This window comes from Mastigoproctus giganteus, chromosome 11 (genome assembly GCF_048544385.1).
Source record: "Mastigoproctus giganteus isolate SK-2022 chromosome 11, ASM4854438v1, whole genome shotgun sequence".
Taxonomy (NCBI): domain Eukaryota; kingdom Metazoa; phylum Arthropoda; class Arachnida; order Uropygi; family Thelyphonidae; genus Mastigoproctus; species Mastigoproctus giganteus.
In genome coordinates, this window is record NC_143585.1 from 75,271,053 (window position 1) to 75,292,116 (window position 21,064).

Here is a 21,064-nt window from a genome sequence, read left to right on the forward strand (position 1 = left end):
CCTATTTTTAAAGCTGAATATAAATGGCTTTGTAGATTAAGCTCACTTTTTTTTTTTTCTTTAAATTTCTAAATTTTTAAACGGATGTGTTACCTTATCTTAACTAGTCATTAATGTGACTTTACCAACATTAGATGGCTTGATCTGGCATTTGATTGATAGCATATGTCATTAAAAGCTATTATACTATGTGTTTTATTTGTGATTATTGTAATTGCTGTGAAAATTTTGTTATATCCCCTCCCACTTTTGATATGAAATTTGACTGCTTTTTGATCTTTACAGTGTCATGTTACAACTGTGGTCGGACAGGACATATTGCAAGAGATTGTAAAGAGCATGAAAAGACATGCTATATATGTGGAAAACAAGGTCATATATCCAGAGACTGTGAACAGGATGATCGCAAGGTATTTACTTTTTGTTTCTATGTTCATTGTATACTTCTCGCCCCCCTCACTATTCTTCGATCTAAGTTATATGAAAAAAATTTTGGTTATTTTGCTTTTTTTAATTTTTCCCCTAATTTCACTCAAAGAAATTGGCACTACTTAAAACTGGTCCGGGGTTCGAGCCTGTCACCACCAAATACGGAGGATGCGGAAAGGTCAGGGAATTACCACCGCATATCCCGGAGCAATATGGCCTTAGTTGCTAATGCTCCTAAAAACCAAATAACAATAACAACAACAACAACTTAAAACTCATAAAGGTTGAATGCATTTGGCTTCTGTTTAATTGACAGCCATGCTGATATGATATATAGTGGATTCCGGTTAATCGAGGCAGCCGTTTATTTGGGGCAAATCTTAAAATACAGAACCCAGTCGAGAAAATAGCCAGGGTTTACTTCGCTTAATTGAGAAAACATGCCATTTAATCGGGGCAGAAGACCACAGCACTGGAGATCACCCTACGATTGTCTCCGACCGAACCACTTGGTTTGGTCGTATTTCTGGAGGTCGCGACCATAAAACTATAAAAACAATTATCAGTCACCTGTTTATTGGGCTTTTCTGTTGATGCAATCTATCATAAACGGATAGTAAACTCGATCTTATTGAATTTGCAATAATACCGACAGCTGGAATTCTGTGGGTTGTTATTGTGAAATGTGTTTACACTTTCATGGAATCTTCAATCATATAAAAAAATTAATTTTCAGAATCTTCTCTTCATTCCTATTTTTAAAGCTTTGTAACTTGTTACTCCGTTTTCACTTGCGTGTATCGTACTACTTGCGATTTGTTTGTGTGCCATGTTCTTTGTTATTGGTTGCTTATCTTTTTACTGTTTTAAAATTTAACCTCCGCCCACAAATGTCAATGAACAGAAATTTCAACTAGTTATTATGTACATATTACGGTACGTATTAATTATTCCGATTATCACGTATATTCTTCTTATTTTCATGTATTATTTAATTTTTTAATTGGTAATAAGGGGTAAATTTGTGCTTAATATATCTTTACTTTTATAGCCTGTGGATATTATTCCTCCTATTTTTGCTAATTAGAATCGCTGTTTAATAGAATTAAAATTCAATTCACAAATGTGATCACAATGATGGGTGCTTACTACACGTCGTACAGTGAATGGTACTTGACAATTCTTTACTTTGAATTACTTTGAATATTTAAAAATTATTTTTAAATATTCAAAAAAAAAAAATCAATATTGCAGGTAAATTTCTTTATTTTATAATCAGATGTTAAAAGAAATCAATATTTGCCTGTTTTTATTATTTAAACCTAGTTTTAATGCAAGAAAAACCTACAATAATGCATATTCATATTTAAAACTGTTTGCTTTGCTCTGAATATAATGATATCAGTTACAAGATATTATAACTGTATTAAATGAAATCAAGGAACAGGCCAGAGGAAAATATGCAAAATTTCAGTCTGAAATACAAGGTTTGTTAACAGAAATTACTTCTTTTAAATTTAGTATAAGTCAGTTGTTTGATATTATATATTGTAAAACCATGCAAAATAGTACAATATTGATATGAACACTGCATTATATTGATAGGTTCTCTTAGTCAACTAAACGAGTTTAGAACATCAGGATTTAAATTGTGTATGGATAAAGCTATAGACACAGCAGTTCTCAAAGTGTGGTCCATGGACCCCTGGGGGTCCCCTACCCCCTTTCAGGGGGTCCACGAGATCAATAATTTTTAAAAGTGTAGAGGGGTTCTGAGACAAAGTTTGAGAACTGCTGCTATAGACGAGTCAGAAGTACTGTCAGTATTACCAGAAGTGAGTTTCTAGAAAAAAGTACAAGTTTCCTATGAAACTTCATCGGATGAACCCTCTATTGATCCAACTAAAGGGGTTGAAGCAGAATTTTTAATATAATGATTGATGTAGCTATCGTTAGCTTACAAGAAAGGTTTCATCAGATGAATGAAATATCCTCTGCTTTTCACTTTATTTTAAAATTGGAAAACTTCATGAATTTATTTGAAAGTGTAATAGAAATGAAACGTCAACACCTTGAAGGAATTCTCAGTGGCAAAGGTGGGAGCAGCAACATCGATGCCAGAGTTACATCAAGAAATCCAATCTTTGCAGCATGTTTTAAAATGAAAAAAATTTGATTGTTTAGCATTATTGACATTTATTCAAGAAATAACTTAGTTGAATTATATCCCAATATCACTGCTTCTCTTTGGATATTATTAACACTGTGCCAATTATGGTTGCGTCTGGAGAGAGGAGTTTGTCAAGACTCAAAATGATTAAAACATATTCATGAGCCACAATTGGCTAAGAAAGAATTGTTGGATTAGCCATTATGTCAATAGAACAAGATGTATTAAAAGATATAAAAACATCAGACGTTATAGACAAATTCATATTGAGTAAATATTATAAGGTAATGGAGTGAAAAGTTTATATAAATAATCATGATTTGAATCATTTCTGGGTGTTTCCTTGCGCGCGCTCTCTCTCTCTCTCTCTTATGAATTCCACTTTTAATGTTTGTAAGGAACCCCAAGATATCAATGAATATGCTTCAAGGGGAAAATATAGTACAATTTGTTCTTAAGAAAAAAAATTGTACTATTTTTAAGTGATAATTATATGTGCAATCTTTATCAATTTACATGAATTTTGATTTTATTAATGTACTGTGGAGAAATTCAGTCAATTTGTTGCAATAAGAAAGCTTGCTAAGTTTTTTTTTTCTCATCATTATAAATTTCTTGCATGCAGCAGTGAAAGACCACAGTTGTGTAAAATTAAATCTGTTGTTTGTGCACATCAGTAAGTTACTGTTCATGGAAGAGAGATTAACCATAGATTAAATCAAGCATTTATTTTTCCACCTATACCCATCCAGGAATTAGTCTCTGCAGTCATGTATAGGCCATCAGGAATGGGACCCTCACTGTGTACAGAAATAGAGATGGGATCTTGCAACCCACTGTCTTTCCCTATGCTGGTACTATTAACAGAGGATGTTCTGATGGGTGATAACACACACCACTCAATGCATAAGGCAGAACTAACCAGCAGTATATTGGAAGATGGGATATCATCTGATGGATTGTGTCTGCTTGCTCTGCTGACCTGAATTCCATGAAGTACATCTGGAGTACCCAAGTGAAATGTATTGCAGTTCATCCAGACTGCCTAGTGGCTGATTCCACAATTCATCAATCAGTGATAAATCTGGCATCGATATAACCTTGATTTTATCGATGCATTGTGAATGCAAAATGCAGTCAGTCCTCGTATAGCACGATAGTTGTGTTCCTAGAAACCCTTGTGCAATATAAACAACAGGCCCTATGGGAAAAATTGGGTTAGGTGCCGACCACCCAAGATTGAACACACATTTGTAACCAAAACACAGTAAATTATCGTAATAAAATACGTAAGTATTTTATTACAACTATTACGTAATAAAATATTGCTAATGCTTTTGCTTCTATCGTAAGCAGACTTGTTCTTTGTTTGATTTTCTATCCAACCATGACAGCCATTCCATCTCTTCCAGTTCTTTGTATCTTGATCTAATGGATTTTAATCACACTTTGAGTTGTTTCTGCTATGAAATTTTTTTATTTTCTCTGCATTCTTTCTAATTCTTGGTGTTGCCTCATTTAGGCCTGTAGCACGTGCAATATCACATGGTCTTTCATTTTGCTCAAAGTGTTTCACATTTTCATATTTTTTTCTCTATCGACAGAGGCGGACTGGCCATAAACCTTAGCAGGGAAATCCCGGTGGGCCAGAGCCCAGTGTGATTTTGGCCATAAACGCTAGTATGAGGCCACTACAAATTTTCCCTGGTAGGAATTTTTTTTTACCCAGCTCTGTTGATCGATATTGCTTTTCTTTTTCTCTCTGAATCTGTAGTATCCAGACGCTTCCTTTTTACTCATTTTTAAGGAAAAAAGCACAATTACAAAATGAGGAAGCACATTTGATACACATAAACAAAGCTGCATGTGTGCAGCAACTGAATAAACAACACCATAAAGGCAGAGAGACACTATTAAAACCTCACTAGCTCACATTTTACTAAAGCACATTTCTGGGGTTACTGCCATAAAACAATAAAAACAATTTCCAGTTGCATTTCTGCTAGTGGAATCTGTTATAAACTGGTAGTAAACTCGATCTAATTGCATTTGCGATAATACTGATATCTGGAATTGTGTGGGTTTTTACGTTATTATGGATTTCACCATAATAATGTGTTTCCCCTTCACTGATAAAAAAAACATAAATACATTTTCAGAATCTTCTCTTCATTCCTATCGTGCTGCATTCAGTTGGGGTGATTCTGCGTTCTACTGCCATTTCTTGTAAGCACAAAGGCAAATCATGCATAAGCGAATTCGGTTCGTGTTATATACGATATCGTTCCCCTATTTATAAATCGTGTATGATCGAATTCATGTAGTGTAAACACCTGTTATACGAGGACTGACTGTACACCATGCTAAAGTCGTCTTTGCACGTGCTGTTGCAAATGTGACAAAAAACTTCCTACAAACTGCAGTTACTGTTCACTGTAATATAATTTTATAATTTGAACATCTTTGACATATGCCGATTGGAACTTTGCTCCAACTACAAACATGAGATACATGTCACCATATTTATGCAAACATTTGACATTAACAGTGTGTAGGTTAATGTTGTGTACTCGTTTTAGAATAGAACCAAGCGAAAACTAAGTATAATTGTTTATCTTATTTGGGTGTTTATATGTGGAATGCAGCTCACAAAGATTGGATGGGGGAAGACTGCATGGAATAGTTATAAAATGGTGTGGAAAAATTTTAACATTCATCTTTCTCCTCAGGACCATTCTTCCATCTTAGAAAAATATAATTTTATAATTTATTAACTATTTAACCATCAATACATAAACAATTTACAAATGCAGAAAGCATTCATCTCTTCAAAAGCAAGATAAAGTGAACTTTCTTTACAAAGACCAATGCCAATGCTAGTCATAAAATATGTCAGAAGAGAGTCACTTCATAATTACTTTCTCCTTTTCAGTATTTCATAGGACTGCAATTGTGGGACCAGAGTAGATGTTCCCAAAAACTTTTGCCTGCGGTTCTTTCAGTGTCACCAACAAAACAGTCAACCTCTCCCTCATACCATCTTGGAAAGGCTATTAAGGTAAAACCACAATTGAACACTAAGCTTTTGTGGGGAAAGGTATTTATTTTTATTTTATTTCTTTAGCACAGGAGAGAGAGCAACAACTTTAAGTAAAAGAAAAGGTAGCAAAAATCAGTAAAAGCAAAACATACTTCCAGTAAACTGCTGCTCCTCTCCCTCCCACTAAAAGGCCACAAAATAGTGAAGGAGTAATCACTATAGTTATATGCAAGAGCTCATGGGAGAAAGCACTGCAGTACATAATCTACATTTGGTGCCTCCGTAGCCAGGTGAGCAGGAGCAGCAGTGCGTAGCACACGCTTCTTGATTAGACCGGGGTTTGAGCCCATGACCACCAAATACGGAGGATGCGGAAAGGTCAGGGAATGACCACCGCATATCCCCGGAGCAATATGGCCTTAGTTGCTAATGCTCCTAAAAACCAAATAACAAACAACATAATCTACAAAGAAGCTGCTTTTTGCCTAAGAAAGGCAGAGCTGATCCCTTTGTTGTTTTTTTTTTATTAATATTATTTTTTAATCTCAGGATTTTCAAGGTAATGTCATGAACAAAGAGTAAGTTTTTTTTTTTTTTAAGTTGGTAGTAGCTATGATTAAGAAGTACTGCAAAAAATAAAACTGCTGAAAACAAAAGAAAAAGTAAGTTAATTTCCAAGAAAGAAAACGTCCCGTATAAAGACTTCGGAAATAAATATTCCTTTCATAACCACGATAGTTTTTTAAGAAAACTTCATAAGCTAAGCATTTGCACTGTCTGATGTTCACATCCTCAAAATTTAGGTGTTATACCATACTTTCACTAGAGCATTTTGAAACTACCACAAGGACAATATTGATAAAGAGAGTAGTTACTGAGAAAAGTATACTGAAAACAACTTTCATAACACAGAGCCAAATGGAATATATATATATATATATATATTAATTTTAAAAATATATTTACTTATTTAAAAACAAAAGTACTGGTCAGGACAGATTAATGCCATCAGAGATGATTTAACATTACATTTGCCTGAGAATATACAAATATTTATTTAATTCAATAGATATAGCATAAAATGGAGGTGAATATCCACAACTTACAAAGGACCCTATCAGCTTCTATATATAGCAAAACCAATCAAAATCATCATAATTCCATATTTACAAAATACCAAATTTTTTAACAGTTATTATTGAAATATGCTTGCATCGAAAGGCATATCATCGTGGGGCTAATGCATCTCAATATATGCTATCAATAACAACTTAAACTATTTGTTTCTACTAGTTATATGTCAGCCTAACCATATTATGATATACTAGATATAGTATAAATAAAAGCATTAAGTTTAAATTAGATTATGCAAAGCTGAATTTTGAGTTGATATTAGTTCACGTTATATCAGTTATCTGAAATTGCGTAATATGAAAATAACGGCAGACTGGCAAAAATAACTGCTAGCCCTATAGATAGCAAAAAAACTTAAACATATATTAAAATATATACGCGTGTGTTTCATGTTTCTTAAGAAAAATGAACAGGTGAATCTGTTGCTAGTGAAAAGCAAAGCAACGGCATAAACCAATATCTAGGCAAAAGAAGTAGGTACAAGGATAAAAATAGGACCTCAATCTCCCTCGAATTGCTCTAACTCGAATTAGAGCAATTTGAGGGAGATTGAGGTTGAAGAAGCAAGATCTAACTCCCTTGCAATAGATGACCAACTTTGTCCTGCTTCGTACTTCTTAATAATCTTCATTTCCAAATCAATTTTGTTTTGTTTCCTGGCACTGCCAGCACTTGCACTTTCCGTTGGTCCCTTTCCCTTCATCATTGTAATACGTAAATTTAGTGAAGTAAAAGTGAAGTAAATTTAGTAAAAGGAGTGAAGAGAAGTTTCTGAAAATTTGTTTTTCATACAATTGAAGATTTCAGTGAAGGGAAATGCATTTCACCATAATACTGTAAAAACCCACACAATGGCAGTTATTGGTATTATCGCAAATGCAATAAGATCGAGTTTACTACCCGTTTATAATCTCTTGCACTACCAGAAAAGCCCAATAAACCGTGCAAATGGTTTTTATTGTTTTATGGTAGTGACCTCCAGAAACATGCTTAAGAAAAATATCACAAAGGCATTAAAAATAGATTCTTATAATGGGAAAATATGATAGCGATGAAAGGGTAGTGAAATTTCCATTATAAAAGTGACCTTTTAGAGAGATAAATAGTCCATTAATATTACGAAAATTTTCAACTTCCAAGGACTTGAACGAATTATACAAAAAACAAAAACAAAAAAGGTGTTACTCAGTTCACATTACGATATTTTCATGGTGCCTCCATTTATTCCTACGGGATGCAAAATACATTTCCATGATTTTTTTAAGTTTGTACTGGCCTGCAAAAACTTACGTAAGTTGTGGAGTTCCTGTACTTACTAAGAAAAACATACTGAAAACAACTTTCATAACACAAATGGCCAAATGGAATAGTTTCCATGTGAACATTTATTTATCATGAGAGTTTATACAGCAGGTGGATATTGAAGCATCACAATCAAGCAAATATACTTAAAATAATGCAAAAAATAGCGATAATAGAATATATAATAATCCTCAACTTAAAACTTTAATAATTTGGGTGGTGCAAGTAGTAAGGTTTTTAGATAGTGCAATCTACATTTAAATAGAATATGAATAGTCGTGAATAAATTACTTGGTGATACTGGGTCAGGTTCCTCATCCTAGCAGCCTGGATATTGCTCATATATAAGATAGCATAATAATAATGTAACATGCAGTATAATATAGGAGAAGTGAACACACATATATGTGGAGTGTTTATAGTTTAAAAGGGTACTTTAGAACTGTTTATAGCCAGCAAGTAGAGAGAGTAAAGTTTATGCATACTGTAATGTGAAGAAATCATACATAGTGAATTACATAAACCAGTAAGCTCTGCTTTGACTGATTTAAACTCCAGTTTATTCTGATTGAATAGTACTTTTGGCTGTTCCTCATCATTTTGTGCACAGATTCCTTTTTATTTGTTGGATTGTCATATATTAACTGAGATTTAAATTAGTTCAGTAAGCATTATGGAATCAATTTAAGCATATTTTTACTGGTTTGTGAACAGTGTTTTTGATTAGACTCCACTGCATAATTATAAATTCCCTTCCCTTTTAGTGCTATGTATGTGGCAAGATTGGTCACATATCCCGTGACTGCCCAGAAGGTGACAAAGATGAACGTAAATGCTATAGCTGTGGAGGAACAGGCCATATAAGTCGTGATTGTTCAGAAATTGGTAGTCCTAGTGATATTGATGATACAGTGTGTTATCGGTAAGCAGTATCTCAAACTTGCCATTGTTTCAGACCTTCACTATGATATTTAAAACTTTATGTAGTTCTAAAGATATATTAATGCTAAAAATTTTCAACCATCTGTCTGTATAATTGGTAGTGAACTATTAAAACACAAACAGCTATAGAAATGTGTGTTGTTATTTAAGAATTAGTCTTCACCATTGAATTACAATAAAAGAATGCTTATGACTATGTAAACTTAGCACCGTAAACTGGTTGATATAACATTTCAGAAATGTAGATTGAGGATTTTGTTCAAAACAGTGACTTTGTTGCTAAGACTTGCTGTAATAGTTTTTGGGTGTTTTATCAAAGAGAAATGGGACAAGCTGAATTTTTATTCCCTCCATCTTTGCTGCAGTGATTCACAAACTGTATGTTGCAACCATTTTGTAGGTAACTATTTGAGTAGTCACCAAAAATTTATCCACTAGCGTTGTAAATAAAATGCCAGTGAAAGGAGAAATGTGATTGAGCATTCTTATTTTTTAATATTTGTGACTACAGCCAGGCCTCGCATAATGCAAGTTTGATTAATGTGTTTTTCAGTTACCGCTATTTCAAAAAATTATACCACTTTACACAATTCAAATTTCCAGTTAACACGATTTTTTTTTTTATGTGATAGTTGAAAAACATTCAAAGATCCGAAGCTTACTGCGCGTCAGACAGGCAATAAACAAGCGTTTTTACCTGCTGTTTGCCTCTGTGTTCCATCAACCATCAGAAGAAGTTGTGTTACTTGTTTGTTTCCCACTAATAAAGTTACATGCAGACTTGCATTTAGAAATTCTAATTTTTAAATGAGCGAGATGAAAATGTTACCGCGATGGAGATAATGGTAAAAGAACTAGATGAAATGTTTCATATCATAGAGAACCTCAAACAAAAGGTTTGAGGTTCTCTGGGATATTTATTTTGCCAGGGCCTAGAGAAGATTGTTGTCGGCTATCAGAAATTGATTGATGAAAATAAAAAAATAAAAAAAAAGCCAACACACGTTCAAACAACTCTGTTCAAATATTTCCGTAACAAATAGTTTCTTCATTGTGTATTTTATGCTAGAGATTCCCAAACTTTCTTGGTTCACAGAGCCCTTAGTATCATAGTATTTTTTCACGACACCCCTAGGCTAAAAAGAAATACCTAACAGTTCTGTTTATTAAGTAGTTAGGTCCAAACAACTTAATAAGTAATGTTGAAACTGCGAACTACCTCGAGCTAGTAGTTTGTGTGGTGTCTGACAGATGTCGAATATCACTTTGTTTCCCTTGAAAATTTTAAATATTCTGCGGTGCACAGGTTGAGAACTGCTGTTTTGTACAATAAACATTTAATTCTATATTTATTTTCATTATCTTTTACATGGTATACGGTTAAAAGGTATTTTTAAAATTCTTTATGGACATTCCTGAAGGGCAAGGACAAATTATAATTTTTTTCTGTTGATTATTATATTCGATTAACACGTTCTGTTTTGCACGATGCACTTGCGAGACGAATTAATCGCCTTAATTGAGGCCAGCCTCTATATGGGTAGATTCTTACTTGCCAACTTTTAGAAATCAAAAAATGGTAGAACAAAACAGAACTGTGTTCTGACACCCTCCAGTGTTCCCAGACTTTTCTTCCAAATTAATGATAGTTACACATGAGCAGCGCCATTTAATATCAAACCAATAAAACAAAATTACATGTAATATTAACCCCATATAGCGAAGTGTTAGTCTCTCTATAACGAATTTTTAAAAAAATTAGTAAAAGCATTTTTGAAGATTTTCAAGCATTTACTGCTAAACAGCCGCTTAAATATACGGCCTCCTTCCCTCCGAAATTCCTCATTAGCATCTGGAATTAATCATCCTTTTAGTGAACACTTGTGGCCATTGACGCTCGTAGGAGGTCTTTGTTTCACTTTTGTTACAGTTATAAAACAAAATGGGTTTTCTTAAAAGTGGTCATAAACTTTACAATAAATAGAGTAGATTTGTAAATTGATGTTGGCTAAGGGGAAAACGAAATTCACTGCGGTAAATCTTCAGTGTGCTGCAGCGGCAATACGAATGTTTCCCTAGTCAGTTTTTAGTAACGTGCATACTGAGTGACATTCGCTTCTCACCTCAACCATACCATGTAACCTTCCTGTCAATCATTGTGTGATATGTCCGTTCTCATCTAACTGGACTCCCACTAGATGGTTTTCATGATTTTTTTTTTTATTATTATTTCGTTCTTTTAGAACAGTTTGTCATCAATCACATAGGCTATATGCTCTTGTATTTATTTATTTATTTTTTTTTTTTCTTTCTGAAAAGTAACATATAGCATACATTAACCATAAATTTTTTTTCGTGTATATATGAATGAAAGCAGAATAAAAGAAATTCACAAAGTCGTGTATTTCTTCAAAGTGATTGATACTAAAGGTCACATGATACTGTTGAATTGGCAAGTGAACGTCATTGGGTAGGCAGTACTAGCAATTCACTATATGGCCAGTGCAGCGAAGTTTGCTGTGTATGTATCAGCAAGAGCTGCAGTTGAGTAATTTTTGCAGTTGTGGAAACAATGTCAAAGAGAAAGTGTTTAAGTATTAATGATAAAGTATAGATTCTTCATGATATTGACCATGGTTTTAAGAAAAAAGATATTGCAGAGAAATATGGCATACCTGCAAGCAGTTTATCTACGATTTTAAAAAATCGGAAATCAATTTTAAATTGAAGGAGGAGCAGACAAGAAGCGAATTAAGTTGTGTATATACGAAGATGTTGATAAAGCTGTTCTAAAATGGATGCAAATGATATGCGAAAAGAATATACCAATATCAGGTCCAATAATTAAACAACAAACCCTGAAATTTGCACAGTCCCTTGGACATGCAGAATTTAATGCGAGCACTGGGTGGTTAGATAAATTTAAGAAGTGCCACAGAATTGTGGAAAAGGTTATTTGTGGAGAAAGTGTTAATGTAAGTGAAGAAGATTGCAACAGTTGGAGGAACAATACCTTAAAGAAGATTTTGGAAGAATATGAACCTGAGGATGTTTTTAATGCTGACAAAATGGGTTTATTCTTTTAAATGTTTACCGAATTGAACACTTGCTTTTAAGGATGATAAATGTTTTGGCGGAAAGCAAAGAAAGAATCACTGTGCTAGTTGGAGCAAATATGACAGGAAATGAAAAATTAAGACTTTTAGTCATTGGAAAATCAAAAAACCCAAGATGTTTTAGAGGCACAAAATCTTTGGAAGTTGACTACACCTTTAATAAAAAAGCATGGATGACAAGTGATATTTTTGAAGAATGGAAATTAAAACTAGACAAGCGTATAACAAAAGAAAAAAGGAAAATCGTGTTGGTAACTGACAACTGTCTGGCACATCCTGCCAGTATTTCTGTCAAACTTAAAAGTGTAAAGTTGTTGTTTTTACTGTCAAAACTCCAGCCATTGGACCAAGGCATTATTAAAAATTTTAAATTTAATTATCGAAAGAGAATAATGAAGATTTTCAATGCTTTATCAGAAAATAGAAAGTTGGAGGCTACAATTAACCTTAGAGATTGCATCCCTGAACTGGCAAAAGTTTGGGCAAATGATGTCACTGAATACACTATTCAAAATTGTTTTTTGAAAGCGGGATTTGCATTGAATATAGAAGTTGAACAACAACTGGACGAACAAGATGAACTGCCCCTTTCACAACTGAAAAACATTTGGACATTATTAGAATCGTCCGGAAATATCAAAAATGAAATAACACTGGATAGTTATGTTTATGTGGATCAAGACCTGACGACGAAATACTGCTGAACGGTGTTAGATGCTACCATGATCACGAAGAAATTAATGATGACGCTGAAGACGCATCATAACCCGTAGAAAAGCCAACTCATGAGGAAATGATTCACGCTTTTAAAATGGTTCGTCTGGGTCTACAGTCTTGTGAAAATGTTCCTGATAATATTTTTAATGCTCTGAATAAATGTGAGGTTTTCTTTGAGAATCAGACATTTTGTACTGTGCAAACGAAAATTACCGATTTTTTTTTTTTTTTTTTTTAAATTTGATACCAGCGGAAATTGTCTAAACATAATTTAAATAAGTATGGTTTTGAAATAAAATACATTAAAAATAAATGTAGATTTGTTTTCATTTTCTAATTAGATAACAGTGTCTAATAAAAAAAAGATATTCTCTGTATAACGAAATTTCTCTATAATGAATTTTTTTTGCTGGATTTATCAAATTCGTTATAGGGAAGTTCAATTGTATTTTGTTCATATAGTATTGTTTTCAATGCATATTACAGATAATTACACATCAGAAATGTGGTACGGTAGATACAACATTGTTACTTTTTCACTATTAATACTTTAAATTTTGTTTTTAAATTGCTTAAATTTTCCTTGCATTAATAAGAATTCTACTTTAGCACAATCAAAAATATGTGGTTTCAGCTGGCACTAAGTTGAATTCATTTAATAAATTCCCCCCCCCCCCCAGTTGAATGAATTGGTTCCATGAACGTATGCAGAATAGCTGGAAATTGTTATAAAACTAGGTCTCTCTCTCTCTCTGTCCCCCCACCATCTCCAGTCAGCTTTCTTGAAAGAAGCCTTTTTTGAAACATCGTTGGGGTACTATACTATTGAATTCCTGTGGATGGGGAAAGCATAGAAGGTGTAATATTGAATTCTTTTGCCACATTTTAAAACTTCATTGTTTTTCTTCAAGTGAATGCTCCCATAACAGTACAGTAAACCCCCGCTATTCGCGGGGGTTACGTTCCTGAGAAATGCCGCGAATACTGAGTTATGGCTCCCATAGTAATAAAGGGGTTCCGTTCCAAAGTATGAAATATATAAGTATATAATATCGGTGTAAATACACCATAGTTAACCCATATATTTGAGCTACGATTGTAGCGTAGAAGGCATCGTTTAAATTGTATCTCATAATGTGGTTGCCTTCACAACAAGATAGCTACTATTGAATTACTTCAAATAAATAACGCTTCTCTAGTAGAGAAGACTACTGTTATTTATTTTCAGCGTACCACCACCCAGACGATCGTTTCGAAGCTTTTTGGCTTCGTCATCAGTGGGCGGGTAGGTAATACAATATGCCATCTCAGTTGCGAAGTTATATCCACATTATGAGAGATGCCAGAAGGGTGTGGTGGTAATGTATTTGAAAATTAAATGCACTAGGCATAATCCTTATGGGTTTTGATAATTAACTATATAATATCGGTGTAAATACACCATAGTTAACCCATATATTTGAGCTACGATTGTAGCGTAGAAGGCATCGTTTAAATTGTATCTCATAATGTGGTTGCCTTCACAACAAGATAGCTACTATTGAATTACTTCAAATAAATAACGCTTCTCTAGTAGAGAAGACTACTGTTATTTATTTTCAGCGTACCACCACCCAGACGATCGTTTCGAAGCTTTTTGGCTTCGTCATCAGTGGGCGGGTAGGTAATACAATATGCCATCTCAGTTGCGAAGTTATATCCACATTATGAGAGATGCCAGAAGGGTGTGGTGGTAATGTATTTGAAAATTAAATGCACTAGGCATAATCCTTATGGGTTTTGATAATTAACTATATAATATCGGTGTAAATACACCATAGTTAACCCATATATTTGAGCTACGATTGTAGCGTAGAAGGCATCGTTTAAATTGTATCTCATAATGTGGTTGCCTTCACAACAAGATAGCTACTATTGAATTACTTCAAATAAATAACGCTTCTCTAGTAGAGAAGACTACTGTTATTTATTTTCAGCGTACCACCACCCAGACGATCGTTTCGAAGCTTTTTGGCTTCGTCATCAGTGGGCGGGTAGGTAATACAATATGCCATCTCAGTTGCGAAGTTATATCCACATTATGAGAGATGCCAGAAGGGTGTGGTGGTAATGTATTTGAAAATTAAATGCACTAGGCATAATCCTTATGGGTTTTGATAATTAACTATATAATATCGGTGTAAATACACCATAGTTAACCCATATATATGAGATGGCATATTGTATTACCTACCCGCCCACTGATGACGAAGCCAAAAAGCTTCGAAACGATCGTCTGGGTGGTGGTACGCTGAAAATAAATAACAGTAGTCTTCTCTACTAGAGAAGCGTTATTTATTTGAAGTAATTCAATAGTAGCTATCTTGTTGTGAAGGCAACCACATTATGAGATACAATTTAAACGATGCCTTCTACGCTACAATCGTAGCTCAAATATATGGGTTAACTGTGGTGTATTTACACCGATATTATATAGTTAATTATCAAAACCCATAAGGATTATGCCTAGTGCATTTAATTTTCAGAAATATATAAGAAAAACTAGTCTAAAATTTTGTCTATGTATGTATTATATGTACCTTCATAATATGATTATGTACATAGACAGTACATAGTGAAATGCAAGCATATGGCATCGAAATGAAAATAAGAAACAATTTAATATTAAATGTAATATTTATTAGAAATTTCAAACAAATCTTTCAAATCAGCACCTTTGCTAGCTAAAAAACTTATCCCGCCAGTGCTATCACCAGTTTCACTAAAGTGTTGATAAAGGAGTTTTGCCTTTTCACGAATGATAAGTGAACTTAACGGAATTTTATTTTGAGTTCGGTCTTCTATCCACAGATTTAAAGCCTTTTCCATTTTTTCTAATTTAACATCACGAGTTACAGAGCAAATTTTTGAAGCAATTAGCGCGTTTTCACGGACACTACGGCGGATTTTTTCTTCCGATTTCTTGATTGATCGTATCGTTGACTCATTGATTTTATAATGTTTTGCCACTGAGGAGACACTTTCACCATTAGAAATTTTATCTAATAACTCAATTTTATTCGCTAATGTCATCACCTTCTTTCATATTTTCACATTTCCCTGTGGATGTGTAGCCATATTTTTGTACAGGTTAGAAAGAACTTGTCCACAATAAAGTCACTTTCTTCCATTAACACACTCGAAAAAGTCTGTTTTACATCGCAAAACGGTAGATTTATCACTTTTGTAGCATATAAATTAAAAGCAAATGACGAACCCTACCATGACAAGAGCATAACACATATTGAACAAGGATTAGCGAGAAACATCCACGCTCACGATTTTGTGACCCCTCTCCCCCCACCCACCGAGCGCTGTTTTGACCGGTGAAGATAATTTTAGCCACGCTCATGTTTTTTTTATGGCGGAAAATGTTCACGGCGCTTTAAAATTCACATTTGTTTAGGTTTCATTTTATATTAAATCAGAACCGCAAATAGCGGGGGTTTACTGTATTTACAATGGGCTATATACAGCACCATTAATAATTTTTTGAAAAGTTTCTTTCATGGTACTGAATTTTTAATTCAAACAAGACTGGCAAAGCACTGATAAAGTCAGCCAGAGTCTAGGAATATTTTTGTTGTATTGAAAATTTTGTTAAGAAGCTTTTTGTAGTAATGTGATTAAGGTTGCTAAGTTTCATTTTTGTCACTGTTACTAGTCAGATTTTTATACAAAATACAGTGTTAATACATTAAAATAAGCATCGTTGTTGTGTAGATACCTATGAGAGAGAGTCCACGTCTTAGGATATTATTTATTGTTTAATAGTTGCAGAAAAAGGGTGACATAGTAATAATATTCACCATATAGTGCAAGAAAGCCACAGGCGTTAGTGCACTGGACAAAAAAAAAAAAAAAAAAAAAAAAACCCTCAAGTAAGTAAGAAATCACGAATTATACATTTCCCTCCTCACGCAGGTAACTATCCAGTAGACAGTTTGAATTACTGTCAGCTTCAACTACCTGCAAGGGCAACTTGTTACAACTATAAATGACTTGCTGGCTAAACACCCTACAATCTAATCTAAACTTCAGCCCCTGTAGTTTGAATTTATGACCCCTAGTTCTGGAATTGTTTAGAACAGATTACCACCTTCATTCGTTTTACTAATCCTCTAAAGTGCCCATTTGCCAAGCTCTGTAGCCCACATAATCAGTCTTTCCTCATATGGTCATCCTTTTGACCCTTTCAAGAAGCTGAGGTCTCCATACTTGACCACAGTATTCCAAATGTGGTCTTACAGTTGCCTTATACAGTGGTATTATGGCCTCCCTATCTCTACAGGATAATGTTCAACAAGTCATCAGTAGGACATCATGGGCTTTCCTGGCTGCCTGTTTACTCTGTTCAGAAAACTTCATATTTGCACATATTGCAACTCCCTGATCCCTTTCCTCCTCCACTGTTTTTAATTCGATTTTTTCTCTTTTGTGTTCAGTTTCTTTCATGAAGCTCTGCGCTACAAAACTGATTGAACAGATGGGTGTAACAATGAAAGTTACTGGGGGTTTGGTGAGCACCTTTCCAGTTTTCTCTCTGATCGCTCACTGAGGATGATGGTAGATGGCTCTCTGTCTTCTAACTTCTCCACTAATGCCGGTGTCCCCTAAGGTTCAGTTCTTTCCCCCACTCTTTTCCTCTTGTATATTAATGACCTTCTTCCATTGACTGGAAATCCTATCCATAGTTTTACCGATGATAGCACATTGCATTCCACTTTCCATTTTGAGAAACCTTGTCCTGCTCAATCAGCTTCAACTTCTCGAAAATCTGCTACCAATTCCTTAAATGCCGATCTTCAGGTAATTCTCCAGTGGGGCAAAGACAACTTAGTTGATTTCAACCCTTCTAAAACTCAGTCTTATCTTATATCTCGCAAAAAGGATTCTTCTGTTCCTATGCTTATATTTAGTGACATTCCGATTTCTAGAAAAAATGATATATCTCTTTTGGGGATTACCCTGACTTGTAATCTCTCTTGGCAAAAGCACATTACAAATATTGCTTCCTCTGCATCTAAAAAACTTGGTTTTCTCTTTCGCTCTCGGCATTACTTTTCTTCCAAACTGCTACTCACTCTGTATAAATCGTAAATCCGCCCTGCCATGGAATATTGTTCCCACATCTGGGGTGGTGCACCCAAAACCTCTCTCAGGCTTCTTGATTCCATTTAGAAGAACACAGTTAGGATAATTAATGATTCATCTCTAACAGTCTCTCCACTCGCTCTCTCTCATAGACGTACTGTTTCTGCTGCATGCCTCTTCTACAGATACTTCCATGGGCACTGTTCTTCTGAATTGTCTTATAATTCCCGCTCTCTCTCTTTTTCAAAACAGTCCGAACACGTGCCGCCAACATCCATTTACTGTCCAACTTCAAACTCACAGAACCAACTTTTCATCTTCCTCGTTTATTCATTCAACTGGTGTTTTCTGGAACAACCTTCCTTCCTACGTATTTCCTGAAAATTACAGTCTACAGAAGTTAAGTCCAATGTCAACAAATATCTTCTTTCGTCTTCTCAACCTCCAACCCAAGCATGGTACTAGGTACTATAGGTTCTAATACCTCTCGTCTTTGGGGTTTACATAAAAAAAATAAAAAAGGGATCAAATCTACAGTAACCAAATTATGATTATACTGAAAACATTTTGTGGTCCAATGACAATTCAAAGAATATTTGCATTCAAAACAAAATAGATATTAAAACATGTAGTGCATGTACTACATATAGGAAATGGATTTTCAAATGTCACAATTGCCCATATTATATATGGGGAAATTTGGGCATTAAAAATTCATTTGAAATGTTTTGGAGATATGGATATTTTCTGAAAAGGATATCTCATTTTAGAGATGCTAATTTGCTGCCTTGAAAATGCCAAAGCTGCTTCCTAGCTTGTTTTCGTCTGCTTTATGGTTGTTGGCAAAACTCGGTTGCTAGTTAAGGACATCATTTTGAAGGAAATATTATTTAAAGGTACTCATTCAAAAAAAAACCGGAAGCATTTTTAAATATACATGATATTTTAAAAAATATATTCATTTTTGAATAAATAAGAAACCACAAAATATGCAAAAAAGTAGGGTTTTTTTTTTTTTTTTTTTTTTTTTTTTGTTTTTGGAGTATGCTTTCTATAAAATGAATGCATATACCAGTGAGTACTAAATAAGGTGAATTGCTTTTTGAAAAGAATATGAGAAGCAACAATGTTTATGTAGTTGAGATCCTGTTAGTATTAATGTGAACATTTGTTAATATGAATGTGAAGTATATTTAAATTTTAACTAAAAACAAGAATAATTATGAAATTTAATTCTTATAAATTTTGATCAGTATGGTTGGAAACTATTGATGATTCCTGATTATTAGCTGTAGAGCCAATCCTTTAGAATTCTCAATTTCTGTTTTACTCTTGAGTTTTGTTTTTCAGTATAGAAACATGTAATCACCATTTTCATTTTTGCTGTTAACTATCATTACAGCTGCAATGAAAGGGGACACATCGCTCGTAACTGTCGTGCTTCACGTAACAGCAAGTGTTTTCATTGTGGTGAGTTGGGTCACCTTGCTCGTGAATGTGAGATGAAAGCCTAACCCTGCTCCCTGCCCACGCCGCAGCCTACCGTGTGTGTTTGATCGTTGGCAGCATATATCATTGGATACTCTGGATTCCCTGAGTGCCACAGCCTTGGAGGCAACCTTTCCTTGCGTCCAGTCGGGGGGAACGCCTGGAAGTTATGCATGTGTCTGATGCTGGCGAGCTATATCCTTCACATTATCATCACCGCTACTCTTGCTGTTGTTGGGTCGAGTGTGTTTCCCCAGTAACAGGACAGTGGTGAGAAGCACGTGTAACCATTAAATATTCTGTTGTTGCTGAATAAAATAAAACCTTTCAAAGTTAAAGCTTTGCACATTTTATTTTTTTTGGGGAGGTATTTTCACATTAATGTAATCTGATAAAACAAAGTAGAAATAAATGTAAGTAGGTATATAGTTGCCACATAAAGTGTACTTGGTTTCCCTAATATTTGTTAAACGTAAAGGTGTTTTTTTTTTTTTTTTTTTTTAATTTATGAGATATTCCTCTAAATTATGATATACTCACAAATCCTCCCCTGACAGTTCTTTTTTAAAAATTAACTATTTAAATTACCAGTTCCACATTTATGGGTAGTTGAGAGTAGTGATAGAGAACAATTCATTGGGAACAATAATAAGAAAAGCTTCTCTAATCAAAATTGTTTTCCATTGATTGGGACAGAGCATGGGCAATGTTCAAGTTTTTTGAAGTATTGAAGTTTTCCTTATTTTGTCAAAACAATTGTAAAAGCAGTAGTAAAGAATGGGTAAGTAAAAATTTGACAGTGTGTGTGTGTGTGTTTTTTTTCTCCCCCCTCTTCAGAGCCCTGTACCAGATCTATTAAAAATATAAAGTTCCTGCAGATTGGCTGGATCATATCACAAATTTGATTGCGTGCACAGCCTATTTGACAGAAATTTGTTCTCTTTCAATCAGTGGAAAATATGTAGGCTAGTAGAGAGATGTTATTACTGCCCTTCTTGTGCCCTTAACAGTAAAAACGTTGCAGTTATAGGGGAGATTGAGGGTGGAGGTTGTTGTCGTGGGAGGAGATTGATTTATTTTCAATTTTTTTGGATGAATAAGTGGTTTTTGATATGAAAAATACTTTTACTTTTTGCTGAGTATAAAATTAAACTATAGCCTTAAGTGCTGGTTTTGCTTCTGTTAAAACCTTGTAAAGTGTATTGTTTTTTATTCTTTGCTAAAGGTTTTTTAAAAATTGAATTTCACTTTTCATTATAATTGTGTAATACAATATATGGATATTGCATTGAAAGATTTATTCTAAATGCAAATTAAGTTATTGTAGAATTTGAAAAAAAAAAAAAAAGGAAAAAAAATGCAAACCAGATGTAGAAAAGTACTTATAGAATTTTAGGGCTGTTGAGAAAATTCACTTATGTATTGTACATCTGTGGTTTCAGTTTTATATCTAATGCCCTTATATTTTCTAAACTGAAGCTGCTTTTTTGTGTTATCTCTGAAATAGAATTTTTATGATGTACAAAAATATTTACAAAAAATTCTGTTTAGTTCTCTTGTATTTTGGAGAATGCAGAATTGTTTTGTTATGTG

General features: G+C 34.0%; 1 protein-coding gene across 3 annotated transcripts in view; it reads left to right on the plus strand.

Moving 5' to 3' along the window:
- Positions 1 to 19,917, plus strand: part of LOC150078134 (uncharacterized) — a 56,713-nt gene extending 36,796 nt beyond the window's left edge. For all 3 annotated transcript variants that reach the window (XM_090385291.1, XM_090385292.1, XM_090385290.1), the window contains exons 4-6: positions 286 to 410; positions 8,840 to 8,997; positions 19,386 to 19,917. In XM_090385291.1, coding sequence (XP_090241417.1) covers positions 286 to 410; positions 8,840 to 8,997; positions 19,386 to 19,497 — 395 coding nt within the window. In that variant the 3' untranslated portion in view covers positions 19,498 to 19,917. The remainder of the gene's footprint in view (positions 1 to 285; positions 411 to 8,839; positions 8,998 to 19,385) is intronic.
- Positions 19,918 to 21,064: the final 1,147 nt, after the last annotated feature.